Source organism: Podarcis muralis, chromosome 7 (assembly GCF_964188315.1).
Source record: "Podarcis muralis chromosome 7, rPodMur119.hap1.1, whole genome shotgun sequence".
Lineage (NCBI taxonomy): Eukaryota > Metazoa > Chordata > Lepidosauria > Squamata > Lacertidae > Podarcis > Podarcis muralis.
Window position 1 is genome coordinate 65,328,290 of NC_135661.1, and position 20,375 is coordinate 65,348,664.

The 20,375-nt window shown below is 46.4% G+C and overlaps 1 protein-coding gene across 5 annotated transcripts; it reads left to right on the forward strand.

Annotated features, from left to right (window-relative positions):
* The first annotated feature begins 9,906 nt into the window (after positions 1 to 9,906).
* On the forward strand, positions 9,907 to 19,929 carry FAM110D (family with sequence similarity 110 member D). Of its 5 annotated transcripts, none has more exons than XM_028738774.2 (3): positions 9,917 to 10,057; positions 11,190 to 11,331; positions 17,012 to 19,929. In XM_028738774.2, the coding sequence occupies exon 3, from the start codon at positions 17,352 to 17,354 to the stop codon at positions 18,402 to 18,404; it is 1,053 nt and encodes a 350-aa protein (XP_028594607.2). In that variant the 5' UTR covers positions 9,917 to 10,057; positions 11,190 to 11,331; positions 17,012 to 17,351; the 3' UTR covers positions 18,405 to 19,929. The 5 variants fall into 5 exon arrangements, with proteins under 5 accessions (XP_028594606.2, XP_028594607.2, XP_028594610.2 ...); XM_028738777.2 differs by having other exon boundaries at positions 17,057 to 19,929; XM_028738773.2 differs by lacking the exon at positions 11,190 to 11,331 and having other exon boundaries at positions 9,907 to 10,057.
* The last annotated feature ends 446 nt before the right edge of the window (positions 19,930 to 20,375 follow it).

The window sequence follows — 20,375 nt, forward strand, 5'->3', positions numbered from 1 at the left end:
CACAGATTGCTAACTGCCTGTTGAGAAGTGGGGCTGGGTAAATGGAGAAAGTGGGGAAGGGGGTGGAATGGAGTGTCCTGGAAGTGGGCTTGGTTGGCAGCTAGCCACCCACCCAACCAGCCATCCAGCCAACCAACCAGTAAGTCACTGCCTCTCAGCCTAACCTACCTCACAGGGTTGTTGTGGGGATTAAATGAGGAATGGGAGAATCATGTATGCCACTGTCTGCTCCTTGGGGTGAAAAATGGAATATCAATGAAATAGATGATAGATAGATAGATAGATAGATAGATAGATAGATAGATAGATAGATAGATAGATAGCAAAGGTCCACACCATAGGGCAGCTTCTTGGAAGGGTTGCAGTATACAGTCTAGCCACAAGGTGGTACACTCCACTTAAATTTGCTTTCAGCTGTCCCAACTCTCAATTTTAGCTGCTTACCAACTGAACATTTACTCTGCATCCAGTATGCTCATACCGCTGATTTGGGAAACCCTGTACAAACTACGTAAGCCACTATACACATCTGTGCAGTAGCTTCTTATGAAATACTGTGTTTTGATATGTCCCCCCACCCCAAAATAGCTATGATCCAAATTGAGACAAAGAAAAACCTGGGCTTGTCTGCATTTCAGAACTAGTTAGTTGTTAATCCAATTCCCCTCTCACACAGACACACCTGCCATATTAATTAGACCAGAGTAGTCCACACAGGCATGTATAGGAGTAGCAACTTTGGTCTTTTCTGTCTATAGCTAGAGTAGATGTTTGCTTTTGGAATTGTCTCTACCTTTTAATTTGTTGATTCTATCATACTGATCAAATAACAACAGGCCATGTATGCATGCAGATAGTTTTTAACACCTTGCTTTAAAAAAAATATTCTGCGCAGGAAGTGTGCAAAAGCACACAGAGATCAGGTGTATTTCCCCACTCTTGATCCCTCAGAGTTGCACAAAACCAGAAAACTGCCCAAGGAAACCACATTAAATGTATTTACATAAATAAATAAATGTTGGCCTGCAGTATTTTAGATATTTCTGTGTGTGTGTGTGTGTGTGTGTGTGTGGCACTGCTTGCTCCTATATCAATTACTAAGCACAGCAAAGCCATCTCTCCCAATCCAAAATAGAATGTTTTGCAGAACAGAGTTAATTCAGTTATATCTACTGATTAAAAGACTTTTTAATCTGTTGGCAAACCAGTTAAGCAGCTTAAATTTAGAAAAAAAGTGTGCTGAACCTCCAAACAGCTGCTTTTCTTGAGACATTGAGGGAAATAATTTGGTTTAACAAACAAAAATAACCACTACTTGTTAGGTTGAAATGACATACCTGATTATCACCCCCGTCCTAAATATCAGAGCCAAACAGCCTAAAAAAATAAGCAAATTCTTAACTCAGTTTGGCCTCTCCCTTTAAAAAAATTGACTTTCCAATTTGTATAAGAATGTTGAAGACTTTTATGTCCCAGGCCAGGGGGTCAGGAACTATGATGGGCTAGTGGGCCCGATCTTTATCTCCCCCTACTCAGCAGACCATCTTTAGAGAGCACCCTGTGATGTCAGCTGATTGACAGGTGGGCATGGTTTGGGGAAAGTGGCATCACAGACCAAAATGGACCCCCTGGGAGATCAGGATTAGTCCATGGGATGGAGATTCCACACCCCTGGTCCATGGCAGAAAATCCAAATAGTGTTGTTGCTTTTGCTCATTCGACCACCATCCACTGCTATGTTCTCCTGTGTAGACTGAAGCCACACTTGTATAGTTTGTTAATTTTAGGGGTGAGAGGTGGGCCTTACATCACTTAGTCACAGTTATGGTTACAGTTACAATTTTTTAAATATATTCTTTTGATTGACTTGCACATGTTAGTGGCTTTTTAAAGCTCTAGTCGCAAAAAGTTCGTAAACCTTTATTTAAAAACAGCAACAACTTGAGAAGTGGCTCAAACCATAAGGAGAGAACGGCTCCCAACACAAGCCCAGATGGACCACTGGCTTAGCCTTGTCCTCAGCGGTGTGGGAAAAGGAAGAAACTAGACAATGCCTGCTCACAGCATGCTTACGGTTACGGTGTTTGGGAAATACTTTGGGGGGAAATAGATAGTTTTGCCATTCATCTCCAGTGCTGTCCACTGACACAAAGGCCGGAATTCAAACCTTCCTGTGTTACATTTATTAGAAGAGAAGAAGACTGACACTATGCCTCTGCTGGCGCAAGCCAAATACTCATTCCAGGGCAGGTTTTGTAGGATGGGCTCTGTATATGCTGTGACTGTTGGAAGTGTGAAAGCAGGGATCATTCAGTTTGTAACTTGGGGGTTAATTCTGTTAGTGTTAAAGCCAACTAGCCAAGAGAGGGACAATTGGAGGTATTGCTCAGCAACCAAGGAGAGTGGCGCGAATTCACTGAGGAAGCAAGTGCTCTGATTGGTTGTGTAGTTCTGAGAGATTTTCCAAAAATATTTTCCCCTCTGTGTGTTTGGTTGAATGCCTCCCTGCTATGTATGCAACCTGACCTAAGAAGCACAAAACTTCTCTCTCCCTTTCTCCTCAAATTATATACACTGATTCTCTTAACTTTACTCAGCAAAGTTTACTCGGGGCTCTTCTTTCTGGACTCCATCTACATTATTTAAGTGCCTTTGCTAACAGTGACTCCACAAAGGAGTGAGACCCTGTCAGCATATAGAACCTCTGCTCAGAGATTGGCACCAGTAGCTTGTTTGCTACTGACCCCAGTTCAATGTACTGTATAACTGTTAGCATACAAAGTCCTTAGCAGCTTGGAATCACTTTACCTGTGTGGGATCACTTTATCCTTCATAGCCCACTTGGCTGCTTCAGTCCACAGAACTGCCTCTGTTAATGGTTCCACATAATACTAATTAAATCATTTTTATTTTATCTTACTGTGGCAGCACCTATGTTTTGGAACACCCAGCCTATTAACATCAGGCAGAGACTTCATTGTACTCTTTTTGGCGTCTGCTTAAAACAGTTTTGTTTAAGCAAGCCTATCCAGACACGTAGAAAGTTCACATACATTTTATCTCTTTCTAGCTACTGTTGATCTTAATCACCTTTGAATTTCCTGTTTTAAACTGTTTTTATTAATTATTTTAATGCTTTATTTTATATTGTAAACTGCTTACAGGTTGTGGTGTTTTTTTACAGAAATGCTGTTATAAATAAGCAAGCAAGCATACATCGACATCAGCTTGTTAAGAATTCCATCTTTATATAGCAATCAGTGATAAGAGATATTCCATCACAGATCTATGTGTAAATATAATAAAGTTGTGTGGGACTATTTTTCTAAAAAATGAGGTGCAAGAACACCTCCCTTGTTCTCTTATAATGGCAATGGTGCCCTCCCTAGAAGTGCCGGACCTCAGTTCCAGTGAGTTCCAGCTGGGGGGGAAATCCCTGATTTTTTGTCAAGCTTCTAAAAGGCAGAAAGGAAATAGTAGCTGGTTCCCCCATGCCTTATTAGGCCTACCCACCCACCCCCCGCAATGTCCCACAAATATATACCGTAATTCAAATCCTTAGCTCCCTCCTGATGGGAATCCCTCACGCAGATGTGCGAGTCATTCACTTTTGCCTTTGTGAGTGTTTTGCCACACTGAAAATAAGAAGCCATTGGAAACCGAGATGATTCACACCACAGGAGGCAGCACTCAGACTATTTTAAACATTTGTTTGTTCTTGTCTGGCTTGCTATTTCCAGCCCAGCATCCTCTCACTTCCCAAAAGTAGGATTTGCCAAGCCTGTGTGCTCTATTGCCTGAATGCCTCATTTCCCTATCACTGACCATTTTCCTTAAGTTGCATAATTATTATCCGTCATCATCATCATCATCATCACCATCATCATCATTTTTCCACCCAGGGAAAGTAGCTCCTCCAGATAAAGTCTAGGTGTGAAATAATTTCCACATCAGCTCTGGCCTGTGGATTTGGAGCCCCTTCACACTGCTGTTTTATTTCCGGTGTATTCTGCTACGCATTTTTGACACAATAATAGTGCACTGGTGGTGGATTTGTTCTGCTTTTTAAGTTCTGCTTTACTTCCCCAATGTTCCCCAGCCACATTGTTGCTGTCTGGAGAGGCTGCAGCACTACAAATGCCGCACAAACAAACAAACAAACAAACAAACAAACAAAACCCACAACATTTATGGGATTTCAGCAGCAAATTACAGGATCTGCCTAATTGGAAATGAAGCAGTATGACCACACCAGTACATTTGCAGGTGCAAATAGTATTGAAAGCAGGATTGTGTATGGGGAGAAAACTGGAATTTTTCAGTTGGCTCTGGCTTTCGTTGGCTCCGGCTCCCCCTAGTGTTGACCTCCCTGTGTTCTGCCCTACTAGTGGGCGCCAGCCACCACCAGCTAGATCAGGGGTTTGTCAACCTGGTCCCTACCACCCACTAGTGGGCGTTTCAGGGTTCTAGGTGGGCGGTAAGGGGTTTTGCAGCACAAGCTGAATCCTCCTTCCATCGAGCACTGGTGGGCAATAAGGAAATTTTACCATCAAGAAAGATGCATTAGTGGGCGGTAGGTATAAAAAGGTTGACTAGATGGACCAAAGGACTTGCTCTGTGTAAGACAGCTTCCTATGTTCCTAGTAAAAGACATGGCTTAAAAGGTTTGCAATTGGCTACAGCTTATGTTTAGTAAGGATAACCTTGGCTTAGCTCATACTTGGCAGGAGTGACTGCGAGCTCCTCTTGGGGAGCAGGCATGTTCACGCAGTCCGGGTAAGCCGTTGTTTGGCTTATTGTGCTGTGCAAGCCAGACCACAGATCAAGGCTTTGGCTGCTCTCTAGGAGGTTACTTATTTTGACTAGCCGTAGTAAATATATTGCTGCTGGTGGTTTGCTTTTGCTTTTCTCAGCAAGAGATGCCCATGTATCCTTCCACATAGCTGTGTGCGATTTCCCCCTGCCCTTTGGCCTTGTTATCTGGACAGCTGGAGTAGCTTCGGTGGCAGCATCTGTCTCTGTCACTCAAGCTGTCTTTGCAAGGTTTCCTTGCACCGAGACCTCCCACCCCAGCCCCGGATGGCTATTTCAGATGGGACATGTGGAATCTTCCACTTTGGAGATATGACAATGGAAGAAGGAAAGGGGATCTTTCAGCAGGAAGTCATGCTTAGGGACCCTGGTTTGGCTGGCGAGTTTTAAATCTTTGGAGGTTAAGGAGCAAGGGACCAGTTTTAAATCTTTGGAGGTTAAGGAGCAAGGGACCAGTTCCTTTGTGTTTGCTAGTGCATTCATTTAGCTGCATTTCAAAGCTAATGAGTGATTTAAAATCTCAAAGCAGCATACAAAATGCAACAACAGAAAACCCAGTATCATAAAAAGCAGAGATGCAACATCAGAAATGGGTTAAAAGAAGAATTCAGAAATAACAGGGAACAGAGGAAGCCTAAGCAAAATAGATAGGTCTTTAAAAGACACCTGAAGCAACTGGTGGGTGATGCTCCATGACTGGCAGGGCATCACCCATCAGTTGCTTCAGGTGTCTTTTAAATGGGTATCTCCTGCCAACATGGCAGGAGATACCCATTTGGGGTCACCGCCCTGTGATATTCTGTAGGGTGTGGTGCCACCAGTAGAATTTCCCCAGATCTAAGTGATCTTAGTGGTCTATACAGGGCCAGGCAATCTTTCAGGTAACCTGGTCTGAAGCTGTTCAAGGGCTTTCTTTATATGTTAGCAACAAGAACTTGAACGTTGCCCAGTACCTGATCAGCAGCCTCTGCAGTTGCCTCAGCCAGGGCCGGATTTAGGTTTGATGAGGCCCTAAGCTACTGAAGGTAATGGGGCCCTTTATATGTCCAGCTGTCCTTTGTCAACAACAAATTGCCACTGCTTTTTGTGTTGAATATATGCTATATGGTAATTTATGGACCTAATGGGTATCTAAAGCCATTTGCACATGCAGAATGTAGGCAACCTATATATAGAAATGAGCAAACTAGTGATATTTGAGGGAGCAGGCTAGCAGGCGTGGCCCATTACTTACATCAAAGGAGCCTACGCAATACAAAAACACTGTTGCTGTATGTAGGTTTTATTTTATTTGTTTTTTATCTTATATTTTGGAAATGTACATCCATATTTTTTTCTTTAAATTTTTTTGGGGCCTCCTGGCATGGTCCAGCATAGGTTGAATATGTACGTATCCACTCCAGTCACCTGGCCACAGCTTTCCACATTAGCTGCAGCTTCCAGACCAGTCTCAAGGGTTGCCTTGTGCCTAAGACAAGACAAGAGTCTGGGTATTTTAGCTTTAGGGCTGTAATATTTGCAGATCAAGGGTTTTGTAGTGGGTTGGAACAGCATATCTAATCAACTTCATCATGGGCGTAGTCAGGGGAGGAAGCTGCTCCGCCCCAATCAATACAAATCAATACAAATCTGAGGTTCTGCTCCCCCTAACAAAAGCCTGCGCCGCCCCCCCCCCCAAGTGCTGGCTATGCCCATGAACGTTACCTATGTCCCCTTTTGATTGCCAAATGAAAATTCCCTCCAGAGCATTTGTGGCATAAAAAGTGAAATGATTTCAGCAGGAATCTATGGGATGTACACTGATGGGGAACAATGTGTGCCTGCCCCAAAACTTCTGAATGCTGGATTACGCATAACCTCCCTGATACCACCATGAGCACAAAATATAATGAATATACTATGAAAAGGATGTCCAGAGGCTCTTTATAGAAATGGAGGTGCTTTGTTATGTATTGGTGCCGGGGGAATTGCAGTTTATGTCAATTATTATTTATTATTGATATACACATACACACACACACACTGTTTAAACAGTTTGTAGTTCTTTTGTATATTATATACTGTGTGATAACAGTTTAAAAGTAATCTCCTGTATTTTATATCTCAAACATTTCTCTTGTTTTATTTTCCATTTGCTATAGTAACTCTACTGGCGGGGGGGGGGGGATATTATAATTGTTTTTCTTAAAAAGGAGCAACATTTTGAGCAGTTCAAAGACCAGCCACAAAAATAACCTCTGGCAGCTGCTATAGGTTCTACTGTGGCTTCCTGCAATTTAAATCTCCCCAGGAAAGAGTATGATCAAAACTTCCTCTTGACTGGGAGGGAGCAGGGTGGGGGCGGAAAAGAGGCTCTGGCTCTTAACCCTGTCAGTGCCAGACAGACCCAAGGGCCACAATTAGATCAATGCATCTAAATAAGTGGACTTTCTGGTCCATAAGCGCTTAGGCCATTTAATGCATTTGTTTGTCTTTAAGGTGCTAAAACACACTGTTTTTGCTGCAAAAAGAGACTCATGTTGATACCTGCCCTATATAGTAAAGGTAAAGGTACCCCTAACCGTTAGGTTCAGTCACGGACGACTCTGGGGTTGCGGCGCTCTTCTCACTCGATAGGCCGAGGGAGCCGGCGTTTGTCCGCAGACAGCTTTCGGGTCATGTGGTCAGCATGACTAAGCTACTTCTGGCGAACCAGAGCAGCTCACGGAAACGCCATTTACCTTCCCACCGGAGCGGTACCTACTTATCTATTTGTACTTTGAAGTGCTTTCAAACTGCTAGGTGGGCAGGAGCTGGGACTGAACAACGGGAGCTCACCCGGGAATTTGAACCGCTGACCTTCTGATCGGCAAGTCCTGTAATCTCAGGGTCAGTGGTGGCTGGTGTCCACTGGAGCTGGTAGCATTGTAGGGAGGGAGGCTCCCAGTAGGTGGTGCCAGAGCCAATAACAGGCAGAGACAACTTCTTCTAGTTTTGTCCCCATTCTCCTCCCTGATGGGTTCTACAAGGGCAACACTAAGAAGGGGGAGAAAGTTGACAGCTCATGCCAGGTTGTAAGTAAGAGGGCAGGCCAGTGGGAGCTGTCTGAGGTTAGCAGGGCAGGCCCCCACCCACCCAAACAGACTTGTCATTTGATGTGGATATTATGCTTTCTGTACTTCAATTAATTCTTTGTTGTCCACCTTATGTTCTCCTCCAAATGACTCCCTTCTCACACTTTCCCATCCCTCAATCCGGATTTTATTATATCTGGGATGCTCTGAAAAGGAGAGGGTATGAGAAAACTTGAAGGGAGCGCGGGAAATGCACACCAGCATAAAGTGTGCATTGAGATACACATGGTGGTGAAAGGAACATACAAGAATGTGTTATATTTGGGATAATTGAGGTGCAAAAATGTATATGTTAGGCAAAATCACATACAAATGTACACTTTATGCTGATGGTTTTTAATGAGGATATGTGTTTGTTTATATGTTTGGGGGTTGTGGTTTTTTAAAAATTAAACTTATGTGGAAATGTAGAGAACTGAACTTAAGAATAGAAAATATTAGAAACTGACAGGGGGGGAAACTGGCGGATTTACCCATCCTGCAGTGCCTGGAGAGAGGCAGGCAGACAGGTCATGTATCCATAGTGGTGACCAGAGGAGAATGACTGCTAGGAGGAGTGTAAGGAGTTGAAACACCATGGTACACCTGCAGCAGCACAACCAGACGCCTTCATCTGCCCCAGCTGCAACAAAACATGTCTCTCCTGTATTGGTCTCTATAGCTACAGCAGGCGGTGCAACGTTCTAACACTTGCACTTTGCTCATAAAGGCACACTCCTCCATTGTCTCCTGAGACGGGAGAATGCCAACAACAAGGCCATTTATTTATTTATTTATTTATTTATTTATTTATTTATTTATTTGATTAAACCAGCCTTTCACCATGGGGCCCTCAGGACAGGTTACAACAACCATACGATTAAAAACCACAGAGAAAGTCCTTTCCAAGGCTGCCATTCCTTCCACTTCTGAGGGTGGTGGGCTACCATGAGGGGGCCCCTTTGCTGATCTTAAAATTCAAGAGGGTCTGTACGGATGGAGGTGGGTGTCCAGATATTCAGGGCCCAAGTTGTTCAGTGCAGCAAGGCTTGCCAAGGCACCTGTGAACACACATATGCCCAAAAAGGCCCTGCTATCCACAAAGTCCCCTCTCCCTACTCATCCCGTGTGCTTAAATTAAGCTTGAAAGAAGTGTTATACTATAGCAGGGGTCAGCAACCTAAGGCCCATGAGCCACAAGCTGCCCATGGGGGTTGTTTAACTGGCCCATGGACTCTCGCCCGCTCGGTTGGCTCCCATGCGTGGGGACCGCCTTCCGTGACGCAGGCCGGCTTCCCATTGGCTGCAGGCACGCATGCCTCCTCCACGCTGGAAGGAGCGCTGGAAATAGTGTTTGCGCATGCATGCATGTGCACACGCACACACACTCCAGCCCACCACGGCATTTGCGGGACCGTGAACTGGCCCAAGCCACAAAAACTTTGCCGACCTCTGTACTATAGCCTATATACCAGTGTGAGCTTGGTTGTAGGGAATGTCATGCCCACAGCAATATCTCCAATTTGAAAATGTCCCCACAACCCCCAAAAGATTTGATTTAGGGATATGTGGGTGTGTAAACACACACACACATGGAACTGTGGTTTATCCCCGACAGAGCTGCAGTTCCCGGCACCTTTAACAAACTACAGTCCGCAGGCTTCGTAGTGGGAACCATGTCCTTTACACATGCTTTGAATGTGGAATTGACCATCAGTATACTTCATCAGCTTCTTGCAGACACAATAAGTCAGTTTTACACCTAAGTTGCAGGTTCAGCACATGCAAAAATGGCACACACCCAAGTCCTCCTCACTTTTTGGATTTCCGAAAGCAAATGTCACGCAACACAGAGGGATGTGTGAGAAGCGGAAGGGTTAATGCTGTTGGCAGAAATGCAGGAAGGCTCTGCGGGGCAATAAAGACTGTGGCATGGAAGGGGTCAATAGCATCATGCCTGGGGCAGCTCAGTTCAGAAAGGGTTAAGGCAGGGGAGGGAGGGAGCTTGTTTGTGTCTTCCTGCCCTGGCAGCCCATATTTACCAGCCAGCCTGCTGCTGCTGCAGCTGCTGAGCTCACTTTGCCCGTCTGTCTGGCCATCTTTTGCTGGAGATGGCAAAGCAGCGTTGACATGTCTTTGGCCAGGATAGCAAGGTGAGTGCCTCTTCCGGGGATAACTCTACCTGCTTCTAGAGGCTCCCTGCCTCCAAAGCCAGCGAGGGTGGGTTATAGGAAGCAGCCTTATAGCGAGTCAGACCATTTGCTCATCAGGATTTTCTGTGCTGCCAGGCAGCGGCTCTCCAGCATTTCAGACAGGGTACCGTCCTAGACTTACCTGGTGATGCCACGGGGATTGAACTTGGGACCTCCTGCATTCAAAGCAGATACTTTTTTGGAAGGGTGGTGATGTCTGATTAACTGCTCAGGTAGGTGTGTGTGTGTGCTTTATGAACTTGGATGAACTGAGGATCTTCCTGCTCTAGGCAATCTCCCAAAAGGAAAGTTGTGCTGTATGAATTTGGATGACATGTAGATTTTTGAGCTCTAGGAACCCAGCGCCTCTCCCCCCCCCCAAAAAAAATAGGAGTCTTGTGGTACTGTAAAGAAATACTAACAAATGCATTGTAGTAGCATAACCTTTGGTAGACAAAATGGGGAGGTTCAAACAACAGGGTTTTATGAGTACCAGGTGAATACCTTCTTGTTTTCTCAGATCTTTTAATTTAATTTACAGAGCAATCCTATGCAATGAGTTCCATAGAGCTTACTCCTAGGAAAGCATGTGTCTGTGTAGGCTTTTAGCCACAATCTATTGATGTTGCTCTTGTAGATTCTGCTGTTCTTGTAGATCTATTGATGTTGCTCTTGTAGATTCTGCTGTTCTTGGTGTATTTTTGCCCACTTTTAACATTTTTATATATTTTGAAAATCTGTAACTTGCCCTAGAAATTCTACTGAAGGGCAGGAGGCAGATCCCTGTGATCAATCAATAAAGACCAGTGCACAAACTTCAGGAAAACACTTTATATGCATGTGACAAAATGAGATTTAGTGTACAGAAGCACTGGACGCAATAAACTTGTGTGCCACCCTCTGGAAATGGGTAGAATATTGTAAGGTTCCTAGGTTGAATCCTCAGCATCTCCAGGCACAGCTGGGAGAAAATCCTGCCTGAAACACTGGAAAGCTGCTGCCAGTCAGTGCAGACATTGCTGAGCACTCAATATAAGGCACCTTTCTATTTTCCTAATGCCTTGGGACCCCATTTTCATTGTTGTCCTTACAGGCAGAACTGGACAGACCACCCATCTGCTTTGCTAGCAGGTATTTCCTGTGGTGAGCAACCCAGAATGCGACTCTCTTTCTTTTTTAGCCTCCTCTCGGGGGAACGGAGCTTGGAGTTCTTCTCTCTTCTCAGTCCGCTGCACGTAGGTATCCCATTTGGCCAGGGCTGCCCTGTAGTTAAAACCCGCCTCCGGCGGGTGTGTGGCAGGGAGGAGGGAGGCTGCTTGCCCCAGGCGTGCTTATTTATAGCTGTGGATTCAAGAGGCAAAAAGTTCAGCCGTAATTGGGGGGTCTGGTTCTGTAGCCTGGAGAGGATGACTTCTCTCTTGGCATCCTAGGGAGAAAGCTGGCTGACCTTTGCAAGGTTTATAAGGAGGTGGGTGTCCTCCTCTTGGGGTCAGCCTACGGAGTGCGTGGCAGCAAGGAATCGGGTTTTTTTACTTTGCCACAGAGTAAAAAAAAAGATGGACGGCTGCAGCCAATCCTGGCTCTCTGAGGGCTCCTCTAGACGGATGGGTGTGTGAAGACTGTGCGTTGGTCAGCATGCACTGATCTACACACATAAAACTAATTAATGCACAGGCGTCTTCCAAAAACCCATCCCAACCCCATGCTTGTATTCTGCAGCATGTTATGGACACAATAATAATGCTACAATTTGATGCGTGCTTTAGCGATCAATTTCTCTTCCCAGGAAACTCTGGGGGTTGTAGCTGTGAGAGGGGAATAGTCCCTCCCCCCCCCCCAACAACTCTCAACACCCTTACCAAGCTATAGTTCCCAGCATCCTTTGCAGGGAAGCCATGATGGTTTAAAGTGGCATGATACTGCTTTAAATATATAGTCTAGAAGGGCCCAGTATTGAAAGCAGGACCCGGTCTTCCTATATAGCACTTTTATTAAGTGCTGGGCCACCTCAGTCTGTAGGGCATGAGACACTTAATCGTGGGTTTGAGCCCCATGTTGGGCAAAATATTCCTGCATTGCAGGGGTTGGGGGCTGGATGACCCTTGTGGTCCTTTCCAACTCTACAGTTGATTCTATGCTTAAAGCATAAAATTTGTTGGCAATCCTTCCCCAAACCCTATATGCCAGTCTAGTATTATTATTCCCTTGGGGTTGAAGGGAATCACATGATGAAAGATGGCGGCCTACCTAAGGCTATCCATACTGGAGTTTTTTGCGGTTTGGAAAGTGACAGGAAATGCTTTGGCAGTGTGAGGTGAGTGGATTATTAACAAGGAGACATGAAAACATCCCACAGCCAGGAGGAATGATTGATAAATACGTTGTCTGGAGGGACCCCTACTAAGGTGCCAGCTCAGAAACGTGGGAATGACTAGGAGTTGGGGCGCAGGAGAAGCAGTCTTCCCAGCATCTGACAGTCTGCCTGGTACAAGGCTGACTCTGCAGGAGACCCAGTATAAGGAAAGGGGCATCACTTGAGGGGCTGTACAAAGGAATCTGGGCCTTTTCCAGGATGTGCAATTTCTCTCTTTGTACTGATAACCAGATATACTTAGGGCCCCTTCTAGATGTCCCTTTTATTCAGCATTCATGATGATATTGGGGCAGCCATATGCAATCCTGCTTTTGATATTCTTTACTCCTGCCAAAGTTACACTGCTGCACTTCCAATCAGCACATCTTCTGCAGCTTAAATAATACACCCCCAATAAAACCTCGGTCTGGAAGGGCCCTTAGTGCTGCTTTTTGCCCCAAACCATGGGCATTTGCAAAAGTAAAAAGTTGCACAGGGAAAAGAGGAAGGGAGAGGCAGTGGGTAGCAGACAGCTCAGGAAACAGCTGGTCTTTTTGCTACAAGGGATGGAGCAATGGGGACCCTCTGCAGCTTCCTCTCCTCTTGCAATAGGGCTGGGAAGCTACAGGAAAGCTGACATGGCTGATTGCGTAAGGATTAACATTGGACTCACATTTGGGGTGACTCAAGGAGCCAGACAGTTGCTCAAGCCACTTGCAGAAGCTGTGTTTGAAGACCCGTCTATCATGGCATCCCCGGAGGATAATAGCTTTCACTGGGTGGGTGTTAGGTGGCCCTATTCATTCTCATATAAAACAATGAGAGGTTTTATGTATAATTTTTGCTAAATAAGATGAATTAGTCATGCACAGTTTGGTGACAGAATAAATGTTCTCCGTATATGAAGCTTCTCCTTTGAAACCCGCCCCTTCCCCCAATATCTGCAGTTAAGGAATCTTGAATAGCATGGATGGCGAAAAGCCCTGGCCTAATTCCCTAGGGAGCTACATTTGGGAACTGTATCCAGAGGAAGTTCAGACCATTGGTCCATCGACCTCAGTATTGTTTGTTGGTCTTCAAGGTTGATCGGTCTCTGGAGTAGGATTCTTGCTTTGGGTTCAGGAGGGCCCTGGGTTTGGTTCCTAGACATTCCCATGAGGTCAGGAGAAAGAGCCAGGCTGGATCTACACTGACCTGTTTAACTGAGCTGGATGGACAGAGGCCTGACTCAGTGTAAGACAGCTGCCTTACGTTCCTATTTAACTCAGACCTTTATTCAGAACGATGAGGACTAGAATCTCGCTTTATGTTTAGGGCCGTAGCTCATTGGAAGAGTGCATGATTTGCCGGCAGGAGGTTTCAGGTTCCATCCTGGCATATCTAGGTGAGGCTGGAATGTCCTGTCCCAAAACCCTGGAGAGCTGCTGCTGTCAGCACAGATAATACGCAGCTAGATGGACCAAAGGTCTCAGTAAAAAGCAGCTTCCTAGGTTCCAAAAGTGCCCCCCCCTCAGCCCCCGCTATTTATAACACACATTATTTGAAAAAACAAGTGGCCAAGTGTGGATTTTTTTATTTGTTTCTGAGAACTCTTTAAGTCTATTTGGATTAACGTGGCAAGGAAATACTCATTGCATTTCCCAGAGACAAATGGCTTTGGGCTACTTAGCATGTGCCATATATTTGGTGTGAATCCCATTTACTCTTCTGTTCTGAGCACCCCCTGTGTATGATGAAGTGGCTGTTGCTGAACCATTTGTGCCTCTCCTAATAGAGAAGTAACCATCTGTGATTCCTACAGGGTGGGAGGAGTGAAAGAGGGGGAGGCATTTGCCACCTCTGAACTAAGTGCCAGGACCTGGTTAAGGCCTGCTGAGATCCCAGCTATATCAAATTATATTAATGGTCCGCACAACAATAAAGATGTGCATTATTCCAACAGGAAGGACCATGAGAATAAGACAAAAAATTATATTTGCATATACAGTATGCTGGTTCTTAGGTGAGGTTGCAGCTAAAAATGACTCAAGGGATAGCTCAGTTAGTAGAGCAATAAGACTCTTAATCTCTGGGTCATGGGTTCAAGCCCCACATTGGGCAAAAGATTGCTGCCTTGCAAAGGGCTGAACTAGATGTCGTTTGTGGTTCCTTCCAACTCTACAGTTCTATGATTCTAAGGCTAACAATCTAGCTGTGTACACATTGTACGTTTAAAGCATGTATTCTCCCACCTCAAAGAATTCTGGGCCCTGTAGTTTACCCCTCATAGAGATGCAATTCCCAGAATTCTTTGAGGCAGTCAAATCAACCTTAGCCAGTGGTTGAAGTGGGAATCAAAGGCCATTGCAGGGGGGAGGGGGAAAGGGGCCTCCTCTGAATTATGCCAGGCAGGTGCAGAGCCCAGGAGATTGCACCATTTCCTCCCTATAGCTGGGAGGAGACCAGCAGAGCCTCCAATTCACCAAGAGGCCAAGGAGTGCTGTTGCTGCCACAATGGCAGCAGCAATGCGTTCCTTGGAGGCTGGATCTGCGCTTTCAGATGGCAATGAATGTAATAACATTGGGGAAGCACCGCAGAACAACTAATAAAGGGAACTGGTGCGTGGACATTTCAGTGCAAATCCACTACTAATGCCCTATTAATGTGTTAATGACATGCCACACTGCTGCAGAATAAACCTGCGCACACACACAGTCAGTCCCCATCAGTCTGGAAGGGCCCTAGACCCTAGGTTAGCAGTCATGAAATCTGACAAGCCAGTAAGCTTCCAATTCTGCCATGCTTAGCCAATGGATTAGTGGGTCTTACCAATGAGGTTCCACCAGTGACCTGCCATATTTCCTCCCTGCCTCTCCCCCGGACTCAGCAGATTCCCCCAAGCTCTGCCCTGCTAGCCCTGAGATCAAAGGCAAGCCATCCTGTCCAAAGGCACCTCCCGAGTTTCTTGGCATTTCTTTCTGAAAAGGAAGCGGACATCAAGGTCCCGCGTCAGCCAAAACCCCTTTAGATTATTCCAAGCTGCCTAGAAGCGAAGGCGAATCCATGACACTGTGGTGGCTTTTTCCAACCTCCCGCTGTCTCCTCCTTCCTATAACTGACCGCCTGGAGGGGAGTGCAAAGATACCCTTTTCCCTGGCAGAGTTTGCTTTGTTCTGTGGACGGCTGAGACCGTAAAGATAAGATTGCTGGCTCCTTTATTTTTTCCTGCTTTGTTTCCTTTTGGAACCTCAGCACACAAAAAATCAGAGCCCTTTGACAACATGCCCAGCAGAGTTTCCTTTTCCTGGTCGGGTCATTCCCACTTCAAGTGCTGCTGTCTAGAGTTTTGTCTTGGCTCTTGGCTGCACTTTCCTTGGGGCAGGTGCACTGGCCTGGCTTTCACATACGGAGTCTTTTGATGCTAGAACACAAAACTGAAATTCTTCCCCTGCTCATGCTTCCACGACTGTGAGTCACCTCTCTAGAGGGTCACTGTTGTTGCATGCCACCCCAGCCTCTGAGCAGTGCAAGATTCCTTGGCTTCCAGATACTTACCCAGGGTTAGTTTTCCTTGGAATGAGGGACGGCATAGGAAACCCCTTGCTGATAGCAATTTCCATTTAAATGGCATAAGGAATGGTAGCTCTCTGAGGGGAATAGGGGCCTCCTAATAACTGTCAGAGGGGGACGCGGGTGGCGCTGTGGGTTAAACCTCAGTGCCTAGGACTTGCCGATCGCATGGTCGGCAGTTCGAATCCCCGCGGCAGGGTGCGCTCCCGTTGCTCGGTCCCAGCGCCTGCCAACCTAGCAGTTCGAAAGCACCCCCGGGTGCAAGTAGATAAATAGGGACCGCTTACTAGCGGGAAGGTAAACAGCGTTTCTGTGTGTGGCTCTGGTTCACCAGAGTAGCTTCGTCACGCTGGCCACGTGACCCGGAAGTGTCTGCAGACAGCGCTGGCTCCCGGCCTATAGAGTGAGATGAGCGCACAACCCTAGAGTCTGGCAAGACTGGCCCGTACGGGCAGGGGTACCTTTACCTTTACCTTTACCTTTAATAACTGTCAGAACCCTTAACAAACTACAGTTCCTGGGATGCTTTAGGAGAACCTATAGCTGTTAAAGTGGTATCATAGTGCTTTAAACATACAGTCATACCTCATGCTACGTTTGCTTCATGTTACGTCTTTTCAGGTTGCGTCCCGTGGCAACCCGGAAGTACCGGAAAGGGTTACTTCTGGGTTTCGCCGCATGCGCAGAAGCGCCAAATTGTGCCACGCACCTGCGCAGATATTGTGCTTCAGGTTGCGAGCTTTTCATGTTGCGAACAGGCCTCCAGAACTGATCCCATTCGCAACCAGAGGTACCACTGTACTGTATGGATGTAGCCTGAGTCAAAACATTGCAATTCACCGAATCAGTTATATGTCCACAGTGTATCAACACCAACAACTGCTCACCTCATTCAACAAAAATCATTCACTGCTAGGATTATTATTGTTAGTCACCAACTGTTCCATTCTTTCTAGAGTCATTTCCTCTGACAGATATTATTTCACTAATTGACCACATTCTCTGCTTCTAGGGCAACTGTTGACCTGTTGATACCCACCCACTCCTCTATTCACAGAAAAGGAATTTTCCTAATCTTCACAGCGTGAGTGAACTTTTAATGACAGGAAGTAAGAAGCAGGAAGCTGGTTACAAGCGCTGCCATAGGAGTTCAGCTGCGGATCCTGAAGAAGTTTACCACTCTAGCCAAAACCTAGAGTGGTAAAACCACCAACTTAACCTATTGCCCAATTCAGGGCAAAGCTCTGGCAACCATCCCAACTTCCCAGAGATACCTTGACATCGCAAAGTCTCCTCACAACTCTCCTTCTGAAACTGAAGGTTGCTCATTATCCCAGTACTGTGGACATAAAATGAGGCCTCTGTCTCCCGGAGAAGGACTTTCCCCTCTTGGGCTGCTCAACCGAGGGCCCGACTACCTCCGTAAGCAGCTGGAGGGGAGTACCGGGGGGCGGACCCCAAGTGCCGTGGAAAGGCTGGAGGCCGATAAAGCCAAATACGTCAAATCCCAACAAGTCATCAACAGTCGCCAAGAGCCAGTGCTGCTCTGCTACACCTTCCAGTCGCCTGCTTGTGGCAGAAGAGCCTTGACCCTCCACCAACAAGGCGAGTTCTCTCAGGTAGGCCAAGATGGCCTTGGGCCCAAGAAGCTGCCTCCTTCTCCTCAGTCACCCATAGCACGGAGAGGGGGCGGCAGGCGCATGCTGAGGCCCGATTCGCTTGTCATCTACCGGCAGAAACGGGACTGTTCGGCTGTCAACAAGGAGAACACCAAAGGCTACAGCCTAGTGAGGCGGCTGTTTCAAGGCCCGTTGAGAGATGGGCATGGTGCCTCCCCTTCCTCTAGAGGCATGTTGGGAGATGGACAGCTACAAGTTACACAGGAAGAAACCTCCATGGTCTGGGTGCCAGCAGAAAAGGAGGAAACAAGGACCATAAGTTCAGTAGGCATTCTAATGAGGACGTCCGTGGGACGCGCTTCTGAACGAAGCTTGGGACACCAGCCCAGCTCCCAGCTGGTTATGGACCAAACCTCTTCTTCCACAAGCCCAGAACCATCAGACTCCAAGAGAGAGTTGGCACCAAGTTATTCTCTCCCTCTCTCGGAGAAAGAGCGTTTTTTTAACTACTGCGGCTTGGACCAGAACCTGGTGGAGAAGCTGGGAGCTGAGCGGTTCAAGCCGGGGAGCTGGGAATTGGGGTCCTCCTGTGTGGTCCTGGGGAGCGTGGGGTCAGCCAGTTCTGAGCATGACTGTCTCTCACTCAATGAAGAGGAGCTGTCTGTAGAAGAGCTGAGCGAGAAGCCACTCACGTCGGTCTCTGTCATTGAGCGAAACGCCCGTGTCATTAAATGGCTGTACAGCTGCCAGCAGGCCCTGTCTGTGGCCAAGGAGTCCACTGTGTGAATGGAAACATGGTCTCAAATGTAATTTTTATCACAGGAAAGGGAGGGCCAGTGGCTGGGCCTCGCTGTTCCTGTAACCTTGCAAGTGCCAGTCATGTGCCTAAGTGAGGGTCCAGTTCTTGCCATCTTAACGATGGCAACATTCCCATCATGGGAAGCCAAGCAGGGAGTGTCTCTCACCATGGAATTATGGCAATTGGTGTATGATGGGTGCTGTTTAAAACAGTCCTGTATTGCCTGTATGCAAATATGCCTGTGAAGTAGAAAGAGATACACATGTCAGGACCAACGTGATTTTCAACTGAGGCCTAAATTATGAAGGCAAAATTTGGGGGTTCGGGACAAATAACTTTCTTCCTCTCTTTCCCCACTATGAGTAGTGGTGACCAGCATATAAAGTATATGTTCTATAGCAGCGATGGGGAACCTGTGGTTCCCCAGATATTGCTGGACTACATTTCCCATCATTCCTGACTCTTGGCTATGTGGACTAAGGTTGATAGGAGTTGGAGTTCAATGTTACCTGGAGAGCCACAAGTTGCAGGAATATGAGTAAATCTTCCCCTCCCGCAGTTATCAACAGCGAGCATGGTGTAGGGGGTTAGAGTGTTGGACAGGGAAGGCTTGGGTTCAAATCCCCCATGAGCCTGCCTGGGAGACCCTCAGCCAGTCATATGCATTTTGTCTAGCCTACCTCACAGGGTTGTTATGAAGATACAGCCAGAGCACCTCATGTGATAACCCCAAAGTTCTGTGGAGGGGTGTGATGCAAACGTGATCAACAGGAGATCATTAGTGTTACAAAGCACTCCTCAGGCTTAGATCTTCTATGTTTTCAAGCAACAAGCTGCCAGAGAACCACCACTGTGGCTAGTGGGGTGTATACAAGCCCCAGTCCAGACTGTGTGGTTTTCATGCAGTCTGGGAGAAATATTTTGTGGTTGCCAGGTCCTTGACTCTAACTCTACTGAGCCATTCTGTGAAATGTAAGCAGGAAGAACAGGAACAATTTCTGAACTGGCACAATCTCTAGGGCAGGCCTCCAGTGCTGCACCCAATTCTGTTTCCTTCTGTGCCTTCCTTCCTCAGACATTCTCCAGATATTCAAAGCAAAACCCATGTTTGTATCTCTTTCCAGAACTAGCTTTGATAGCTCAGGATGATGGGGTTAGCTTTATGAATGGGTATTAATAGAAGCACTCAACCTTTTTCTCAGTGATCGGCCATGAACATAAGAAGTGTCCTGCTGGATCAGGCCAATGGCCAAGTAGTCCAGCATCCTGTTCTCACAGTGGCCAACCAGGTGCCTCCATGGGAAGCCCACCAGCAGGGCCTGAGCACAACATCACTCTCCCCAGTTGTGATTCCCAGCAACTTGTATTCAGAGGCGGACTGCAAAGCAGAACAAAGTCATCGTTGATCTGAAACTGATGGGTCCTCCTGAGGGCCAGCTAACATCTTATTTACAATTAAGAAATGTTACCTCTGTCCCCGAATTCTTAATAAAAGTGAAGCTTTTTGAAGAATTGCTCCATGTCGAAGGTTTCTGGCAGAAATGTCATAACTTATAGAATCAAAGAATTGCAGGGTTTGAAGGAATCCCGAGGGTCATCTATTTCCAATCATCTCCTTCAACTACAGGTTCCTCAGCTCCAGCATCCCTCTGTGAAGCTTGAGTGAAACAGTTAGGACAGCTGCTAGGTTGTCTTTGGTCAAGGGATTGGGTTCAAAAAGGCAACATCCTGTGCTGCAGTTGGGGACATCAGGCTACTATTAAGGGTTGTCAACCCTTTGGGTCCAGTGGGTGCATTTGGAATTTTGAGCAAGTGTCATGGGTGCCCATCACAAAATGGCTGCTGTGAGGCGTGGCAGAACACAAAATGGCTACCCCATTTGAAAGCACAGAAAATGAGGCTAGACCACAAAATAATGGGGCAACTCCCATTAGCTGGCACTTCAGAGAGGGAAAGGT

Bases quoted from the DNA above. Each gene is read 5' to 3' on its own strand.
- FAM110D (XM_028738773.2), top strand. From the start codon at position 17,352: ATGAGGCCTCTGTCTCCCGGAGAAGGACTTTCCCCTCTTGGGCTGCTC.